Source organism: Acanthopagrus latus, chromosome 3, assembly GCF_904848185.1.
Source record: "Acanthopagrus latus isolate v.2019 chromosome 3, fAcaLat1.1, whole genome shotgun sequence".
NCBI lineage: Eukaryota > Metazoa > Chordata > Actinopteri > Spariformes > Sparidae > Acanthopagrus > Acanthopagrus latus.
In genome coordinates this window covers 3324098-3340687 of record NC_051041.1, presented here as the reverse complement: position 1 = coordinate 3340687, position 16590 = coordinate 3324098, and the positions used below count along the sequence as shown (strand labels likewise).

The window sequence follows — 16590 nt, the reverse complement described above, 5'->3', positions numbered from 1 at the left end:
ACAAACACATGCACGCGTCATGAAAATCTACAGTGACGTCATCCTCTGATCAGTTCTGTTAATGTTCTACAGGTCCGGTCACAGAATCAGTCAACACTCAAAATACACAGTAATTCCTCAGTATTTCCACATAGACACTCACACTGGTGCTCTCTGCTTCTTAGGTTTGTGCGTGAAGAAGATTAGGACTGGCTGAACCAATAGAATTCATGTCAGAGCACAGCGTTATATATTTTGTGTATATCTGTTAATATATTATGCTGCATACTTTAAATCCATGGCTTTAATATTGATTGGAAATGTGCAGATATTAACAGGAGGCGAGTGTTAGCTGAGCAGCTGTGTGATTAAAGGGTCATATGAGTGCTTTTGCAAGGAGGCAGCGAGGCTAAACACTTGATGAAGAATGTGCTCAGAACACTTTGTAAAACTGTTGTCGGTAAACACAGTTTGTTTGCAAATGATTGCTTTCTGTGTTCATACATGGTTTCAGGCCCTGACGCACTCGGGGCTTTCAGTGAGTGGCTTCTGCCCTGGTGGTTGTAGTGTGTCTCGTACTGGCACTAGTCAGCACTGGTCAGTGTCTTTTTGCCCACTGAGCGTGTAGAACCACCAGCGTTATTAGTAATTAAAATGGATGGCTGCCTGAAGGGTAAATTGGAAATTGATCTAAAATCACAGGTTTATGTTTTGGAAGCATTTAGACCCATTTAGAAGACTAAATCATGCAAAACTACCCAGTGTGGTCCTTTGATGTACTACAGGTATGAGACAGGAACAATCGGAGGTCAAGTTGTCAGAACATGAATGGATTGTTGTTTTTATTCACCGTCTCACCCAGCCTGCTGCCTGAGAGCAACTGTGGCTGGAGGGGGATTCCCCTGTTATGTGGAGTGGATCCTCCCAAGTAGGCCAAGCCGGCTTGTTGATTCCCTCCAAAGAAACTGGACTGACCCATTTGTGTGCCCAATAAGTGGTCTGCCCAAGGATTCCCCTCTAGATTCCCAGACTGCACCGTTCCATCTCCCCTACTATAGGAGGTTATGTTAAATCCCATCTGTGGACTCCCTCCCACAGACGCAGATTGAACCATTCCAGTTCCTGAACACGGAGGAACTGCCTGAGCAGCTCCAAAAGTAAGAGAAGTTGTACCAAAGGAGGGAGCCAGGGTGGAACCAAAAGGGCTACATTGTGGGGCCGGTGTTTCGGGAAAGGACACCCCTGCAGCAGCCCTCGATCTGACCACAAGGCCAGATGTCATGCCCCTGGCTTTGAAAGCGCCTGGGAAATTAGGACGAGCAACAGGAGGATGGAGGGGTGAGGGGAAGGAGGGAGGGATACATAGTTTGAAGTATTCAAGCGAAGAGAAAATGCACCAAAGCAGAGAGAGGTGAGAAGAGTTAATTATCTGCTGGATAACATACACTAGTCTCTATTCTACACTTTAATAGGTAACTAATGCTCACACACACACACACACACACACACACACACACGCGCGCACACATACAACGACATCTATACACTACAGCGAAACCACAGGGGAGGGGTGGTTAGGTGAAACACATAATCACAGAAAGCTTTTCCACACAACCTATGATAAATATCTATTTGTCAGTCACACTGTCTCCCCCTCTCTGCATGTCCCCCTCCCCCTCTGTCTCACTCTGGACTGAAGTCTTCAGCTGAACAGTAGTTGAATGCATTTGAAACCTCACCAGGGAATTGCTGAGTTTTAGTATCTCAGTGATTTTTCAGTCTTCGAGGTCGATCACACATCCATTTGAATTAAGCACACCACAAGTAACTCCACATGAGGCCTTTGTCAAAAATGTAATTTTTCACCCAGAGCGAAGCATTTTCTCTGTCCTTACCAATGGCTTGTGTCTGGGCGGCGGACGTGTTGATGAGGGGGCGTTGTATGGGTTTGGGGTTAGAAGAAAACAGATCGTCCAAGTCAACAAGCGACGCCCCCGCAGAGCCCAGAAAGGAAGCAGTCTTTCTATATATCTCCTTTTCCTGCATTGCTTGCTTTCCTGCAATAAAATAAAAGGTCCAATTCTACTCTAAAAGGTGTTTTCTTTTGGGAAGAGGTCAGGGAGGAAGAGAGAGCAAAGCGGAAGAAAGTTTAGTTGATTAGGATTGTTAGCCAGCTGCTGACTGATGGGAAGGAGGTGAAATGAAGAAAAAGGAAGAAAATGGTCACACATGCAAGGGACCATTTAATGTAGACAAGAGAAGGGTGTATTTGTGTATAAATGTACATAAGCACAGATGCACACACAGAGTTACATTTTTTAGGGAGACCATTCTCAGTTGAGCTGGGAGATTAAGAACAAGCAGAAATTTTAGCAGACAATGCAGCATAAAGATTTAGTTTATAAAGTCAGAGCGGGACATTTGATGCTGTGTAGAAAGAGGACGACTCTTATGAATAATGGATGGAGCGCAATTACATGCATTTAGAGAGAGTGTAAGTGCAATTTACCTGTCCCATTGCTAGGTGTGCTGCTCGGTGCACCCCAAGGATCACCTTTTTTAGAAGCTCCATCTCCAAAGGGGTCACTCGATGGGGAAGAGTCTGAGGGTGCAGCTGGAGCACCCCATGCATCATCAGTGCCACCCGGAGCTGCAGCTAAAAGGGAAATAGAACAGGCGCAGGGTCAATCTCTTGCTCAGAGTCTTTGTTACTTCCCCAACAAACTGTTCATCACACAAAAACGAAAAGATGACACCTTCAAGAATCTCTCTTTCAACAGCCCAACCAAATAATAAAGTCCTATGGGAATCGTTCTGTTATCCCATTTCCATTGGGAAAATAAGGCAAGCTTCGGAATACACAAAGTTAACTTCAAATTTAGAGTATTATTTCAGATAAAAGAATTCCTAAATATTCCAGGTATTAATCATCATACCCAAGCATTTATTTGTTTGTTTTTTACCTGTTCCCCAAGGGTCACTGTCTGGTTTGGATGAATCCCCAAAACCATCAGAATTATCAACAGGCGATGTGGCACTTGTCCCATCGCCCCAGGGATCTCCGCCTTTTGTTTCATTTGGAGCAGATGGTGCATCCCAGGGATCTGATCCTGCGGTGGGTGAAGAGCTAGCAGGGGCTCCCCATGCATCTGCACTGCCTTGGGGCGAGCTAACTGGAGGAGCATTGAAGGGATCTGAAGCCTCATCCTTTGGTGGGCTGGATGGCACTCCAAATGGGTCTTCTTTAGGTGGCGTTGTTGGTGCAGCAAAAGGGTCGTCTTTTGAAGGTTTGGATGGTGCAGAGAAAGGATCCTCTTTAGGTGGTGTTGTTGGTGCAGCAAAAGGGTCTTCTTTGGTAGGTTTAGTCGATGCAGAAAAAGGATCCTCTTTAGGTGGTGTTGTGGGAGCAGTGAAAGGGTCATCTTTAGATGCTGGTGCTGCAAATGGATCTTCTTTAGGAGGTGTTGATGCTGGTGCAGTGAATGGATCATCTTTCGGGGTGTTAAATGGATCATCTTTGGTAGCACTGAATGGATCATCTTTTGGAGCATTAAACGGATCATCTTTTGGAGCATTAAATGGATCATCTTTTGGAGCATTAAACGGATCATCTTTTGGGGCATTGAATGGATCATCTTTTGGGGCACTGAATGGATCATCTTTTGGAGCAGTGAACGGATCATCTTTTGGAGCAGTGAACGGATCATCTTTTGGGGCACTGAACGGATCATCTTTTGGAGCATTGAACGGATCATCTTTTGGAGCATTGAACGGATCATCTTTTGGAGCATTAAATGGATCATCTTTTGGAGCATTAAATGGATCACTGTTAGATGAACTGAAAGCATCTGGTTTACCTTTTGGAGCAGCAAATGGATCTTCCTTGTCTTTGGGTGCACTGAAAGGGTCTGAACTATCTTTTGGTGCAGCAAAAGGATCTTCTCCATTCTTTGGTGCTGCAAATGGATCTTCCTCAGTTTTTGGTGCTGCAAATGGATCTTCCTCAGTTTTTGGTGCAGCAAATGGATCCTCATCACTTTTAGACGGTGCCCCCCAAGCATCACTGCTGGGCTCCTTGTCATCTGTATCAGGTCTTGCTGGTGTGCCCCATGGGTCTGTGGCTTCTTTAGGTTCGACTGGAGCTCCCCATGCATCCGTTTTTACCTCCTCTCCCTCCCCCGCTTTCTCTCCTCCCCAAGCACCATCTTTAGAGTCACCGCCTTTGCCAGCATCCTCCCATTTCAGCTCATCTTCACTCAGTTTGGCCTAGAATTGAATTACAATTGCACAATTAGGAAGGTAAGCACAAACTATGGTTTAATTGTGGTGTAACCAAATCCCTCCTGTTTTCAAAAGATGTAACAGATACATTTAAACTGTTTTAATATTGCGGCTGACATAAAGTACTCTACGGGATTTGATACTTATAAATTCTCCCACATTGACCCAGGGGATCAATTTATGGTACTGTGGTTTTACAGTTTATTGTATGTATTGGGACACAATGAATGAGCAGGAAAAGGTTAAGTGTATCATAGGAAAATAGTGTAATGTATGAGTATTGCATCGGCTACTTACGACTAATTTACTCTACAAAATGTTACTCCAAAATAACTTTCTTTAAAGTTATGACATATGAAGGGATCTGGTTATTTCTTAGCTTACAGATCTTGTTTTAATCCACAGCATAGTGTTGATGCTATGGTGTCCACCAGCCATGTCTGAGAACAGCATTTCCGATACACTTACCCTCCTCTCCATTTCTTTCTTCTCAGCTTCCTGCTTAAGACGCTCCTCTTTGCGGGCGGCAAAAGAAGCAGTCAAGTCAGCCACTGAGGGTATGTTGTCTAAGGATGGAAGCCCTGAGGCACCGGCAACATAGCACGGCTTATAGTTGGGATCCTTGACTGCATCTGTGGATGAGGCTGGTAAGAAGAGATGGAGAAGAGATTGAATGAGATTTGAATGAGTAGAGGGCAAAGACAACTGTACCAACACAGTTAAATATTGGGCATTTAGTGTTGTTTAGTGTAGTGTTTCTTTTTGATAGAAGGGCTCACCAGCAGAACCTTTTGATGTCTTCTCTCTGGTCTTTTTAGCAAAGTCTCTCTCCTCCTTTAGTTTGTCATCATCCTCCATAAGAACAAGAACAACCTTGGCCTTCTCTCTCACATTTGAACCCTGGGAGAGACATACTTAAATCAGACAATGATTTGGTTCTGAACATTTAAGCAAAACCCTATTCAAGTCTGAAAAACCTAGTCCTGAAACAAAAATAAATAATAAAAAAATAAACTCCCAACTTAAGCACTTGGTCTGGAATCAAGGTGTTCTCACATTTTCTTGAGACAGTAAACCTCGACTGAATCTCTTAGCGTTCCTTATTTATGAACCTGGCTGAGAGGCTTAAAGGACTGAGATGATGTGAATATTATAGTGTCAATAATGGGTAACCTTAATGCATACCATGCATCCTTTTAATGGATATGAAAGGGTTGTATCATTTGGACGTAATCAGGCAGCATGTATCACCTGATCTTTGCCATCCTTTTCTACAAAGCGATACTCTGTGAGGGCTTTGACGATGTAGATGTTGTCTTTCATTTTCAGGAGCACGCGATCGTCACCGGTCTTTAACAGGTACTCCAGCAGTGTCAGGGACTGGTATGGACAAAAGTATGGAAATGAGTAAAAATTTTAAACCTTAATGTACATAATGGAAACAAAAATAATGTCAAAATCCATTTGTTTTCTAAAACAACAATAAAATCTGTGTAAAATCACAAAGTTGGTAGGAAAAGATAAACGATGAAAAAGCGTTAAATTATGCAGTGCTTGTACTGGACACGAGTGTAACTTAGTGCCAATACAAAATCCCATGAATGGCAAAGTTACAGTGGTCTCTTATGTTATTGCTATAGGTGATACAAGTAATTCAACAGCAGATATGTGGGGCGGTTATGTCTTTACCAAAGACCTTCTGTCTTTAGCAAAGCCTAGAGAGATAAATCATGTCATGTGATAGACCAGCAATTGCTTTCAAATGGCAAAATATTTCAGCTGAGTTTAAAAACTATTGCAAAGGTAAAGTTTGCAAACTAAACATAAATCAAAAGAGTTTAACAACATATGGTGGTTTTCAAGATGTCTACAAAGACACAGCAGACAGATACAGTTTTATGAATTATTGGAAATTAAGCATCCGTCACCTTTAGATATGATTCTCCCTGAACACAGCAAAGCAACAATCTAAGAGATCTCTGGGTGACAATATTAGGCTCAATTCATTATTATCTATGATTCATCCATCTGAGACATCTCAGTGGGTCTGTTGTTAAATGTATCAAAGCAGGGAACCTTTTCTATTGTTACCTTGTGGATGTGTCTCCAGTTCCTGTCATCTTTCAGGCGTTTCCAGAGCATCGTCATGATCTCGTTACAGGCCACCACATTGTAGGTCAGATCAGAGATGTCAGCCATCTGAGTGCTGGATGGGCCCCATGGGTCATTAGATGTCGCCTCTCTCACCTGGAAAAGAAGCAAAGCATGAAATTTCAGTGTTTAGTAAATATAAGGTGGTGACAGTCCAAAGGTCACAGATGCCAGCTTGTGACAAAACAACTCTGTGACCCAACATGTCATTACCTCATTTCATTATGTAAACACAAGTATTAAGCATGATTCATTATATATGATATTCAATGACAATATGTAAAAAAGGATGCACAATAAGTATAAACTGTCATTGGATATCTTAAAATAGGATCTTAGGAGGTGCTAGAGGCCGACAGGTTAAAGTAATTTAACGTAATTGCAACATTCCTGGTTTGTGTCTGGCCTTATGTACGTCATCCTTAGTGTCTCGTCTTTCCTTTCCTTGTATCTCTTTTCTATTTCCTGTCTAATAAAGGCAAACATTTTCCAGAAATCCCTCAAGAAAATGCATCTTGATCCAGACAAGCAGAAACAATGGGTTCACAGAGGTCTTCACCACTTGATTCCAGTCTGTCTTACCTTGACCTCAGCCTCAGAGTAGTTCTGGACCAGGTTCTTCAGCTGACGGCGGAGCATGGAGGACGTCATGGTGTCTTGGGGGGAGGTGGGGAATCAAACCACCACGGTCTGATTCAGAGGAAACTTGTTAACATCGGTGAATGTTTACAGAGACAAGAAAAACATAAATAAAATGATTTAAAAAAAACAAACAGATACAAACTCCCACACCTTTCGTTAAAATCTCTCTGTGCTGTCTTATAGATTTATTTTGATCTTGCTTGAGTTCAGTTGCTGGATCACTGAGCGAACATCCTGCTGGTCTCTCTCCTCACTGACTGCACTGGCTTCTCTCAGGATGTCAGAAACCAGATCCTGCAGGGAGGAACGAGTCGACACCAAAAAAAAAGTGCTGAGGCAGGGTTTGGCACTGAGTGACAACAGCAACCTGGCAATTATGAATATGTGACTGCAAAGCTAAAGTAGGGGTGTGCCTACACCTGCTGTGGTGTCAGACTGTCATAATCACTGCGACAAACACGTAGGATCCTCACCGAGAGGTTAGTTAGCCGTCTGGCTAAGCTACAAGCTAGTTAGCTCTCAGCATCCTCGGGCTGGTGTAAGAAAATATAAGCTAAACCCTCATTGAGAGCACACCTGGATGATAGGTGTGAGCCGTGTCAACTGTAGGTCGGCGTGCTTTCAAGTAACGTGTCTGTCAGGAGTCACAGATCGTGTTTTCAGGACCTCGGAGAGCGAATGAAGACGGCCAGCAGCCGTCAATATGGCTAACGGTCGAGCGGTGCTGTGAAGCCAGCAACAATCAGCTTTCAGCAATTAACAAGAGGGGTTATATGTCAAAAAACAGCCGCTGCTTTAAGTTAAAAACAACACACACTGATCGTACGTTATTTCGTGAGTCAAATGAGCGTTTTTGCAGGTAAAATAAAGCACTAACCCTGAGCCGATCTCCAGGAATCTTCGAGGAGACGACACGACGCAGCGGTTTCCGCTTCCGCAGTTTCAGCACCTGCTAGTCCACGCCCCCCGATATATTATCCTATTCCTTCACATTAAAATACCCACTAATTTAAAACCGGACCCGAGTATTTTATTCCCGAATTAAACTAATAAATTTACCGGAAACGTGTGAATTTTCCAGTAAGATAAAAATAGTGAACAGTTTCGTGACATTAGAGAAGCGTTTATACTGTTCCTGATGGTAACGGTCACTGACTGAGCCGCAACTGATGCCGTCTGGCGGTTGGTACGTCGCAAACACACACACACACACACACACACACACACACACACACACACACACACACACACACACACACACACACACAGGCCCCCCTCACTAAAGAACTGAATAAATGAGTCACAACCACAACTCCCACATCAATAACAGTTGAATCAAGATGGCGGCCGAGGGCGAGTACGAGTCCATCCTGTGCGTGAAGCCCGATGTCAACGTTTATCGCATCCCGCCGCGGGCTTCAAATCGCTCGTACAGGTAAAAGAATTAACGGTCGGTCGTTTCAGGGCGCCGTGAAATCTGCTTTAACGGTGTTTGGCGTCGCTCGGGGCGGGCATTGCACTTTCACCGCTCGGTGCCAGCTTTCACAGCACGGATGAGGGGCACTGGCTTCGTGTGGTGTTGTTGGCAGACCGTCGGATTTATAAACGGTTCCAGCTGCAGAGTCGCGGTTCGGCTCGTTGGCTGATCGTCTGTCTGTGTCGCTTCGAGCTTTCAGAGATGTGACGGGGGGGGGATCTGTCATCACACCGGGTCGATACGGGCGATTTGCCAGGACGGTCCCACAGCGTGTGACAGCTTGGGTGTCTTCTTTACACAGAGAAACTACTGGGTTTGAAAATATTGTTTTCACGATCGATAGTCTTCGCTTGAGGTTGTTCAACACTGATTTAAACTTTGTCCCAGTCTGTGGTGGACACGCAGGCGCATCCGAGACTGTCTGGATGGACATACAGACAAATATGATAAAATCTCCATTAAGAGCCCTTACATGGATCAATATGGCAACCAGCAAGCTTATATGACCTGATAAAAAACAATGTGGAAGTTATCAAGACAAATGATTGATTATATTCACGCTAAACCACTTATTGATAAATATCTAGTATGTATTGTAGTTTAAGCTGGTGGGTTCTGACTCCTAAAGAGATGAGATTAAAGCTGCGCTATGTAGTTTTGAGGAAGATATTTAAGATCTTTATATATGTTCATGTGTCTAAACAAACCATTTAAACTATTTGTTTTCATGGCTGTTACTGTTTTGCTTTGTTTACATGTGGCGGACCCTGACATTTTTCTAGCTACAGTGTTCTGGTGACCTTGTTTATTCACTTATGGAAAAAATATTTCAGAGTTTGCTATATTACCTCTTTATCAGTGTCAATATCAAAATGCTCGGTCTGCATTTCTTCCCAAAAAATACACTGGGCCCCTTTGTGTCGTGTAAACTTTACTCCAATTCTTGACTTTTTTTTTTGTGTGTACTTTTTTGTGTGTGCTATTAACTATTAGCTGTTATGTGGGTTCACACACAGACATTACTTAATTTTAAGGCCACAAGCCAAAAAAACTTGATCAGCTATGTTTCTGAAAAACATGCATTGTTACTTTTTTGTGAAGTGTTGTGTATTATTCACAAAAAGTATGAAAACATAACAAGGACACCTCTTGATGAAGATAATTTCACAGATTTCATTGTTTTGAATTTTCTGTGATTTGACTAATAAATAGCCCTCACACATTCTCTCATCATGAGTAATACTTATGCAAAACACTGGGATGAGCAGATATTTGAGATCAAGCCAGTTTCAAAGGTTACATTAGTAACTGAAACTACACCTTTTGTGAAACAGTTAACGTCAACGTAAATAGCAATGTCTTGTAAATACTCCAGTTTCATGAGTTACGTTTTGGTCTAACATCCAGTCTGTCTACAGGGCAGCAGACTGGAAGCTGGAAAATCCAGACTGGTCTGGTCGAATGAGGATCACAGCCAAGGGCAAAGTAGCGTTCATCAAGCTGGAGGACAAGGTCTCAGGTATGACTGAACTTTCAGCTCGATTAGATCACTCACTTACATCAGAGCATCACAGCTCACCTGAGCCAACTATTATTTTCTCAGCACAAACCGTCAGAAGCCCGGTGATATATTGGATGGATTTGAGGAATAAATCGATTAATAAATGAATGGTTCAGTACTTCGAATTAATTTCTCCTGTTGTTTTCCCTCCTGTCCTGCAGGGGAGCTGTTTGCCCAGGCACCAGTTCAAGAGTATCCTGGCATAGCAGTGGAAACCGTCAGCGACTCCAGCAGATACTTTGTTCTCCGGATACAAGACGACAATGGTGAGGATGTGAAAATGACTGCGAGTCATATTTTTGGTCTCAACAACTTCAACTGGTTACTAACTAAGCTCTAAATCCTCTTTCAACATGTGGATTTAAAGAACGTCACGTTGGCTGTTGTTCATGTCAGATACTGTCGCTCTTGTCTGCAGGTCGCAGTGCTTTCATTGGAGTTGGCTTCGGGGACCGAGGGGACGCCTTCGATTTCAACGTGGCTTTGCAGGACCACTTCAAGTAAGTGGTGACCAGGCTGCTTTTGTGATGAGAAAGAAGATGCTGTCTTTTAGATGCACAGCACTTACTGAAAGCTGCATGCTGTAGGTTTTCTGAAAACTGCTGAGATGCTTTGTTTATTTCTGTAGCTGTGCTGATGTCTGCCTCTCTTCACTGCAGATGGGTGAAACAGGAGACTGAATTCAGTAAAAGTGCCCAGCTTGGCGATTCAGGACCAAAACTGGACTTGGGCTTTAAAGAGGGACAGACCATCACACTCAACATAGGGGTAGGAACCAGTTTGACAAACATGAAGATGTCCAGGTTACTACAGTTGTTAATATCATGAAAATACAATGAGACTGCTGGTAAGTTTGGAAAGTAACAGTCTTCCAGTCAGTGGCTTTATAATTAAATTGCCCTGCTAGTAATCATAATGAATCAGTAATGTCACATGCATTTAGTAGGCGGAAAAATAACTTAATGTTGCCCGTAAAACATAAAATGAAGCTCGAAACTAGAGATCTAAAGTGTTGAGGACCATTTTTTGTTCACAAATCAATCAATCAATCAATCAATTTCCATTTATTCCATTAATGTGTCTGTTCTGCACACTATAATGGTGCCTAATATATAAAGAAAAAATCATTGCATTGCTCTCAAAGGGGCTCTGTGACAATTTACATGTATTAATAATTTTTTATTGGCCATCTGAGAGCAGAGTGTAACAGGAGGTAAAATATGAAACCTTCCCCGTCTTTCTCGGTTGCCTTGACAATTTTGTGACAGATTTGTTTAAGTTGTTTAATGCAGCTGGATGAAAAGTAACCAGTAAGTCAAACTGTCAGATAAATGTGTTGGCAAAAAAAGTACAATATTTTTTCCGTAAAATGTCAAGGAGTAGAAGTATAAAGTAGCCTGTAATGGTCAAGTAAAGTAAAGTACGTTAAGATGTACTCGGTACTTCTCACCACTGGTCCAGAGCTGAATGTGATGTAAAGATACTCAGAGGTAAAACATTAACACTCCTGAAATCCTTTGTGAACATCTTTTTTTCTTTTCTCCATCTCTAGCAAGGTAAAAAGAGGGATAAACCCCGCCCTCAAGGCTCAGGTGGGTTTGGACTCCTCCCACCACCACCTGGAGGCAAGATAGCCCCTCCTCCTTTATCAGGCTCATCCAATCACAACATAGTTCCTCAGACGGACGGCACGGCGACAGGTAGCTGGCACTCTCAAACTTGAATATAACTCACTTTGTGTGAACAGTGATTCGTGTTGGCGATCGAAGCCAACATGCACGTTTGCTTTGGGCAAATTAGAACATCTGATAACCTACAGGGATGACCTATTTCCTTAATCACTGTGTTAATTAGTTTCTGTTAAATGAGTCAAAGAGTCATTACAGCTCCAGGCGGTAGAAAATGAAATCGAAATGTGTGTCAGGTTGTAAGCTGTTGTTAATGAGCTCTGTTTGTCTCCGTCAGGCTGCCTGTTGGAGCTGGACACCAGTAACTCCAACACGGTGGTTCAGTCGAACCCCAGCTCAGATCTGTGGGGAGACTTCTCTGCTCCTGCAAGGTAAAAACATTGCAAGCTTGATTACATCCAGTGCACTTTACATTGAGGCTCAAATGAATTTGTCCAAGATATGTGTTGATATTTCAAAAGTAATTCACGCCTTTCCTCTCGTATCATGTCACTTTTAGCTAATGGGTTACCAAATATATTGTTTTATCTTGTAATCTTGCCAAATATCTGTTCATATTCTACAGTCTGTTGTCTTTTCAGCTGCTGATCAATCAGGATGCAGTTAAATGATAATGTTTTGAAGCTGGAAAACAGCCGTACTACATTTGAACTAACTACCCTGAGAGGAAAATGGCCGCCGTGTGAATATGATCTATATGTAACTCGGGTGAGGGCAGGGGATTTGTTCCCCTTCAGCCACAAGAGCTTAAGTAATGTCTCACACTGATGTGTCCGGCTCAGTTTAAAGGTGTTGGATGTGAAAGGAACTATCATATTAATATTTAGGGTAAAAATGGGAGAGATCTGACAGTTAGGGATAAAATGTATGAGCAGCAAAGTGTCAGAATGACTGTCCGTATACTTTTGGCCATTTAAAGTAACTACACTTGTGATGTGTTTTTGGTAAAATTCTGTGTAGATTACATATTATACAAAGCATTTTTGTACATGTCAGTATGAGCAGCTGCACTGATGCTGTCACGAGCCAGAACTTTGTAATATTGGAATACAAAGAACAAAAAAACAACATGAATTTTCTGTGTTTTCAGCTCCGTTCCACCACCGTCTCGGCCGCAGGAAACTGGGAACTGGATCCAGTTCTGAGTCGTCGGTTGTGACCTCCATCTCACCTGCATCTGTGTCTGTAGCTTCCTGTGCATCACACTGAGATTAACTCCCACACACTGATCCCAAAGCAGAAACGTGAAACACCGAAGAGCTGTAGAAACAACTCATGACATCATTTCTCTCAGAAAGAATCACAGTTCTTTCTAATGTTCTTGGCAGGAAATGAAGCATTAATCTGTTAAAGCCATGACATGATATGAGCCATTTCCACTTATATTTAAGGGCTATGTGTGACGACCTGAGTTCTTCTTTTCTGTGTCTGCGTTGCCTCTCCACTAGATGGCTCTCTGAGCAGAGCTTTGTGTTTGACCTGGCATGTTTCTGTCTCTGCTGCAGCTCCCCTGCAGGCACTGCAGAGCGCCACATCACTAACAGTACCAGTGTTTAATGTGACCTGCTGTGAATAATGTGCACAGAGCTGCAAAATCAAAGAAGAAAATGGTCTTTATGTTCTCAAATTGGCACTTAAATCTTATTTTTGATAATTAGCCTTAATATTTCAAATGGAGAGAGATTTAATCATGACATACTGCAACAGTCTGTCTAACTTATTTGAAGATAAACCCAAAAGAAAGAACAGTTCCTGACACATTACACTCATTTACCTCATTTGCAGGATTAGGTAGTTGAAATTTTAGACTGATCAGGGGATTAAATGACTCACTCAGTTCCACCTTCACACTGTGAATTGCGGAGTAGTACAGCTGCGTCCATGTGTCAACATTTCTGTATTTAAAACAACTAGAGCTGATCCGAAGTGGGGTTTGAATTTCATAATGATATAACAAGTGGATTTAAAGATGCAACCTCAAAGTGTTCAGGTTAGCTTTGCATTATGAAAACTAAATTCTCTTAATGCAGATTAAATTGCCTTTATCACACCGTCGCCTGGTCTTTATCCCCACATGAATCAGGAATGATCCATTGTACAGTATTTAGAGTGTTTATAGAATCACTAAGCTCACTTAAAGTGAGAAAAGATACTGTAGGTAAGATTTATTCATAGAAATATTCGGGGAATGTTAACATTCCTTCCTGGCACATTAAATCCATAAATTTATGTTTACAGTGTGAAATCATATTTGTGTTTCCTATTGCGTGCTTCTTATCAGCAGGTTTATTGTTATTGTTGTAACACTGGAATCAGCAGCCAAATCCAGACACGTACTATTTCTCAGTTATTTACATTTGACACATTTTCAATGAGTTTTCTTAAGAATTATATAAGCTAAGAATTAAATGTCATATTTTGCTGAATATGGTGGGAAATGTTTGTCTGATGGCAGTAAATTAAATTTACTGAAATACTTTTTTAAAGACCTTCCTCACCCCAGTTAACTCACCCATTTCCAAAACCCAGTTTTGGATTGGATGAATGAAGTAAACCAGAGCAGGACTGAGGGCACATTTATGAAATGATCTGAAGTGTTGACAGAGTAAATCTCAGCTTGGCCTTTGCATTAACGTATAGTAAACTGTCCAACGGATTTATCTTTTAGATGCTAAGAAGATGCTAATATGCTAAACTCAAATGTTAGCCTGAGCAGAAATAGCTTAACATGACTTTCTCATGTGCTCTGTGAATTTCCACATGAAGGAGTGGGATTACAGAGGTGCACATGTAATCGATTCATGAAATGCACCCGAGGCTTTTGTATTGGCAGATTGTTCATTGAGCTGTTGCAATATATATGTAATATGTAAGTAAATACAGTTCCAGATGCAGAAGCTTTCCGACACAAGTCTGAGGTTCAAGAGCAGATTCAGACAATCTGAGGGAAATTACTTGGAATCTAAAGGAGTAGTTTGACATTTTGGGTCAATCCAAGTCCATATTCGTTTTTTTGATTAGAGTTAGATGAGTAAATCGTGTCTGTGTATTTAATCTGAGGCTGGAGCCAGCAGCTGGATATCTTAGCTTAGCTTAGCATAAAAGACAGCTTGCCTGGCTCTGTCCAAAGGGAACAAAATGTGCCTAACAGCATCTCTAAGTCTCACTAATTAACACATATCTTGTTTGTTTAAAATTCACAAAATGTCAAACTGTCCCTTTAATTTATTTTGATATGAAATGATATTCTAGCAAAAGGACAGGATTTACCTGACGCTGTTATCAGGCTGTGAAATGAAATTTAAAAATGCTGTTTTATTGAACCCATGTGTGGAGTCAGAGCTGTGGACTGATGGCACAATAAACAAAATGATTGTCTTAGTTCATCTGATGAATGTCTTAATGGCAGCAAATGATTTGTTAATCTTTGTGCTGAAAAAGTTTCGGCTGATTGTGACGTTGGATGGTGTTTACAGGAATTTGACATATGAATTGTCATAAACATTTTGTGACTGTGAATTAATTTTGTTTGCATATATTTTGAATATTTGCTGTGATAAAAATCACAAACTGTATTTGATTGGCATCAAGCTATAGGGCTGATTGATATGATTTGTTGATGTGTGTGTTGTGTTTACATTGCTCGTATCGCTGGCTCAAAAATAAAAATGTCTCCCATTTCTCACTCATTCCACCCTGGCTGTAAAATCACTGGACTAACACTTTTGATTTGTGACCAGTTTCAAGAGAAAGAGGCAATAAATCCTATGAAAGGACGAGTGATGGCTTGTCATTTAAGTATATCAACATTTATATCATGTTCACATTACATGTTCATAAGTTGACTGTCATGTTGTGTAGCGTTACAGCTCGTTGAGACCGATATTCCAGATGGCAAACCACCAACACATCCTCGAACCTAAACTACAGTAGAGGTTGATTTCCAGTGACTCCCAAAACGACGTACATCTTTTTAAAGAATTGTTGAATTATCCTTGCAGTGTAACAGCCGCTGTGCTGTCTGAGTTTGGTTAAGCTGAGGAAAACATTTCGGTTTGGATTCAAATAACTTACATTCAGTCATGACCAACCATGTTACTAACTTAAAATAATCACTATTGAAAACCGTCTGATAAGAAATGTAAATATGGGTCATAACATGCTGCTTTCATAGTTAATCTATACGGCCACTTTCTAATGAAGACGGGCTTGAAACCAGTGGATATATTTAAGGAGACACTGGGACATTTTCGAGCGGTGATTGCGGCAACAGAACCAGATAATCTCATGTTTTCCAGAACCCTAACCAAACCATAAGCACAATGTTTGAGAAAAAAATAAAGTTGACATAAAGAAATGTAAAGTATAAATCTGTGGTTTGCAGAATGCACATTACCAAACGACTGGTTTGTGACAGTATGTTAGGACGTTACACAAAATTCAGAACCCTGTAATAAAGACATTCTACATGGACCCCATCCGTCTTTGCAGCCTCTCCTCACATGGTGGCCCAGTATACTCACTTCTCCTTTTCCCCCCAGTCCTGTGCCCCCGACAGTAGAAGTGAGAAATATTGCGTAAGGTCAGGACATGACCTCATCGGGCAGTAGCTTTTAGATCTGCTGACAGACAGAAAAAGAGAGCGACAGACAGCCGGACGGCCGGACGGAAGGTGTAAAGAGGAAACCAGCAGTGGGTTCAGATCTCGATGTCCTCCCCCGAGCTTCAAATCCATCTTCCTCTGAGTTTCGTGTCACCTCTCTTTGGCTCTGAGGTCATTTAGGTATTTAACCGACAGCACGGAACATTTC

At 41.8% G+C, this 16590-nt stretch overlaps 2 protein-coding genes across 5 annotated transcripts; one reads left to right on the top strand and one right to left on the bottom strand.

Annotated features, from left to right (window-relative positions):
* Positions 1–788: 788 nt before the first annotated feature.
* Positions 789–8068, bottom strand: LOC119014319 (epsin-2-like). Of its 3 annotated transcripts, none has more exons than XM_037089375.1 (12): positions 7931–8062; positions 7527–7777; positions 7204–7347; positions 6994–7101; positions 6352–6507; positions 5512–5640; positions 5040–5160; positions 4729–4904; positions 2943–4245; positions 2489–2635; positions 1875–2036; positions 789–1281 (listed from the first exon to the last, which is right to left on the bottom strand). In XM_037089375.1, exons 4-12 carry the CDS (start codon positions 7060–7062, stop codon positions 797–799), a joined length of 2748 nt encoding a protein of 915 aa, XP_036945270.1. In that variant the 5' UTR covers positions 7063–7101; positions 7204–7347; positions 7527–7777; positions 7931–8062; the 3' UTR covers positions 789–796. The 3 variants fall into 3 exon arrangements, with proteins under 3 accessions (XP_036945270.1, XP_036945275.1, XP_036945260.1); XM_037089380.1 differs by having other exon boundaries at positions 7630–7777; XM_037089365.1 differs by lacking the exon at positions 7527–7777 and having other exon boundaries at positions 7931–8068.
* Positions 8069–8111: 43 nt separating this feature from the next.
* Positions 8112–15556, top strand: necap1 (NECAP endocytosis associated 1). Of its 2 annotated transcripts, none has more exons than XM_037090012.1 (8): positions 8112–8239; positions 9949–10049; positions 10253–10357; positions 10510–10591; positions 10751–10859; positions 11644–11791; positions 12057–12150; positions 12870–15555. In XM_037090012.1, the coding sequence occupies exons 1-8, from the start codon at positions 8223–8225 to the stop codon at positions 12922–12924; spliced, it is 711 nt and encodes a 236-aa protein (XP_036945907.1). In that variant the 5' UTR covers positions 8112–8222; the 3' UTR covers positions 12925–15555. The 2 variants fall into 2 exon arrangements, with proteins under 2 accessions (XP_036945907.1, XP_036945897.1); XM_037090002.1 differs by lacking the exon at positions 8112–8239 and adding an exon at positions 8353–8488 and having other exon boundaries at positions 12870–15556.
* Positions 15557–16590: the final 1034 nt, after the last annotated feature.

Excerpts from the sequence above, each read along its gene's own strand:
- necap1 (XM_037090002.1), top strand. The coding sequence starts at position 8,394 with ATGGCGGCCGAGGGCGAGTACGAGTCCATCCTGTGCGTGAAGCCCGAT. Across the intron at positions 10,050-10,252 it reads GCTGGAGGACAAGGTCTCAG|GGGAGCTGTTTGCCCAGGCA; the intron begins GTATGACTGAAC and ends CCTGTCCTGCAG. Across the intron at positions 10,592-10,750 it reads GCTTTGCAGGACCACTTCAA|ATGGGTGAAACAGGAGACTG; the intron begins GTAAGTGGTGAC and ends TCTTCACTGCAG.
- LOC119014319 (XM_037089365.1), bottom strand. The coding sequence starts at position 7,062 with ATGACGTCCTCCATGCTCCGCCGTCAGCTGAAGAACCTGGTCCAGAAC. Across the intron at positions 4,246-4,728 it reads AGAAAGAAATGGAGAGGAGG|GCCAAACTGAGTGAAGATGA; the intron begins GTAAGTGTATCG and ends ATTCAATTCTAG. Across the intron at positions 2,037-2,488 it reads CACACCTAGCAATGGGACAG|GAAAGCAAGCAATGCAGGAA; the intron begins GTAAATTGCACT and ends ATTTTATTGCAG.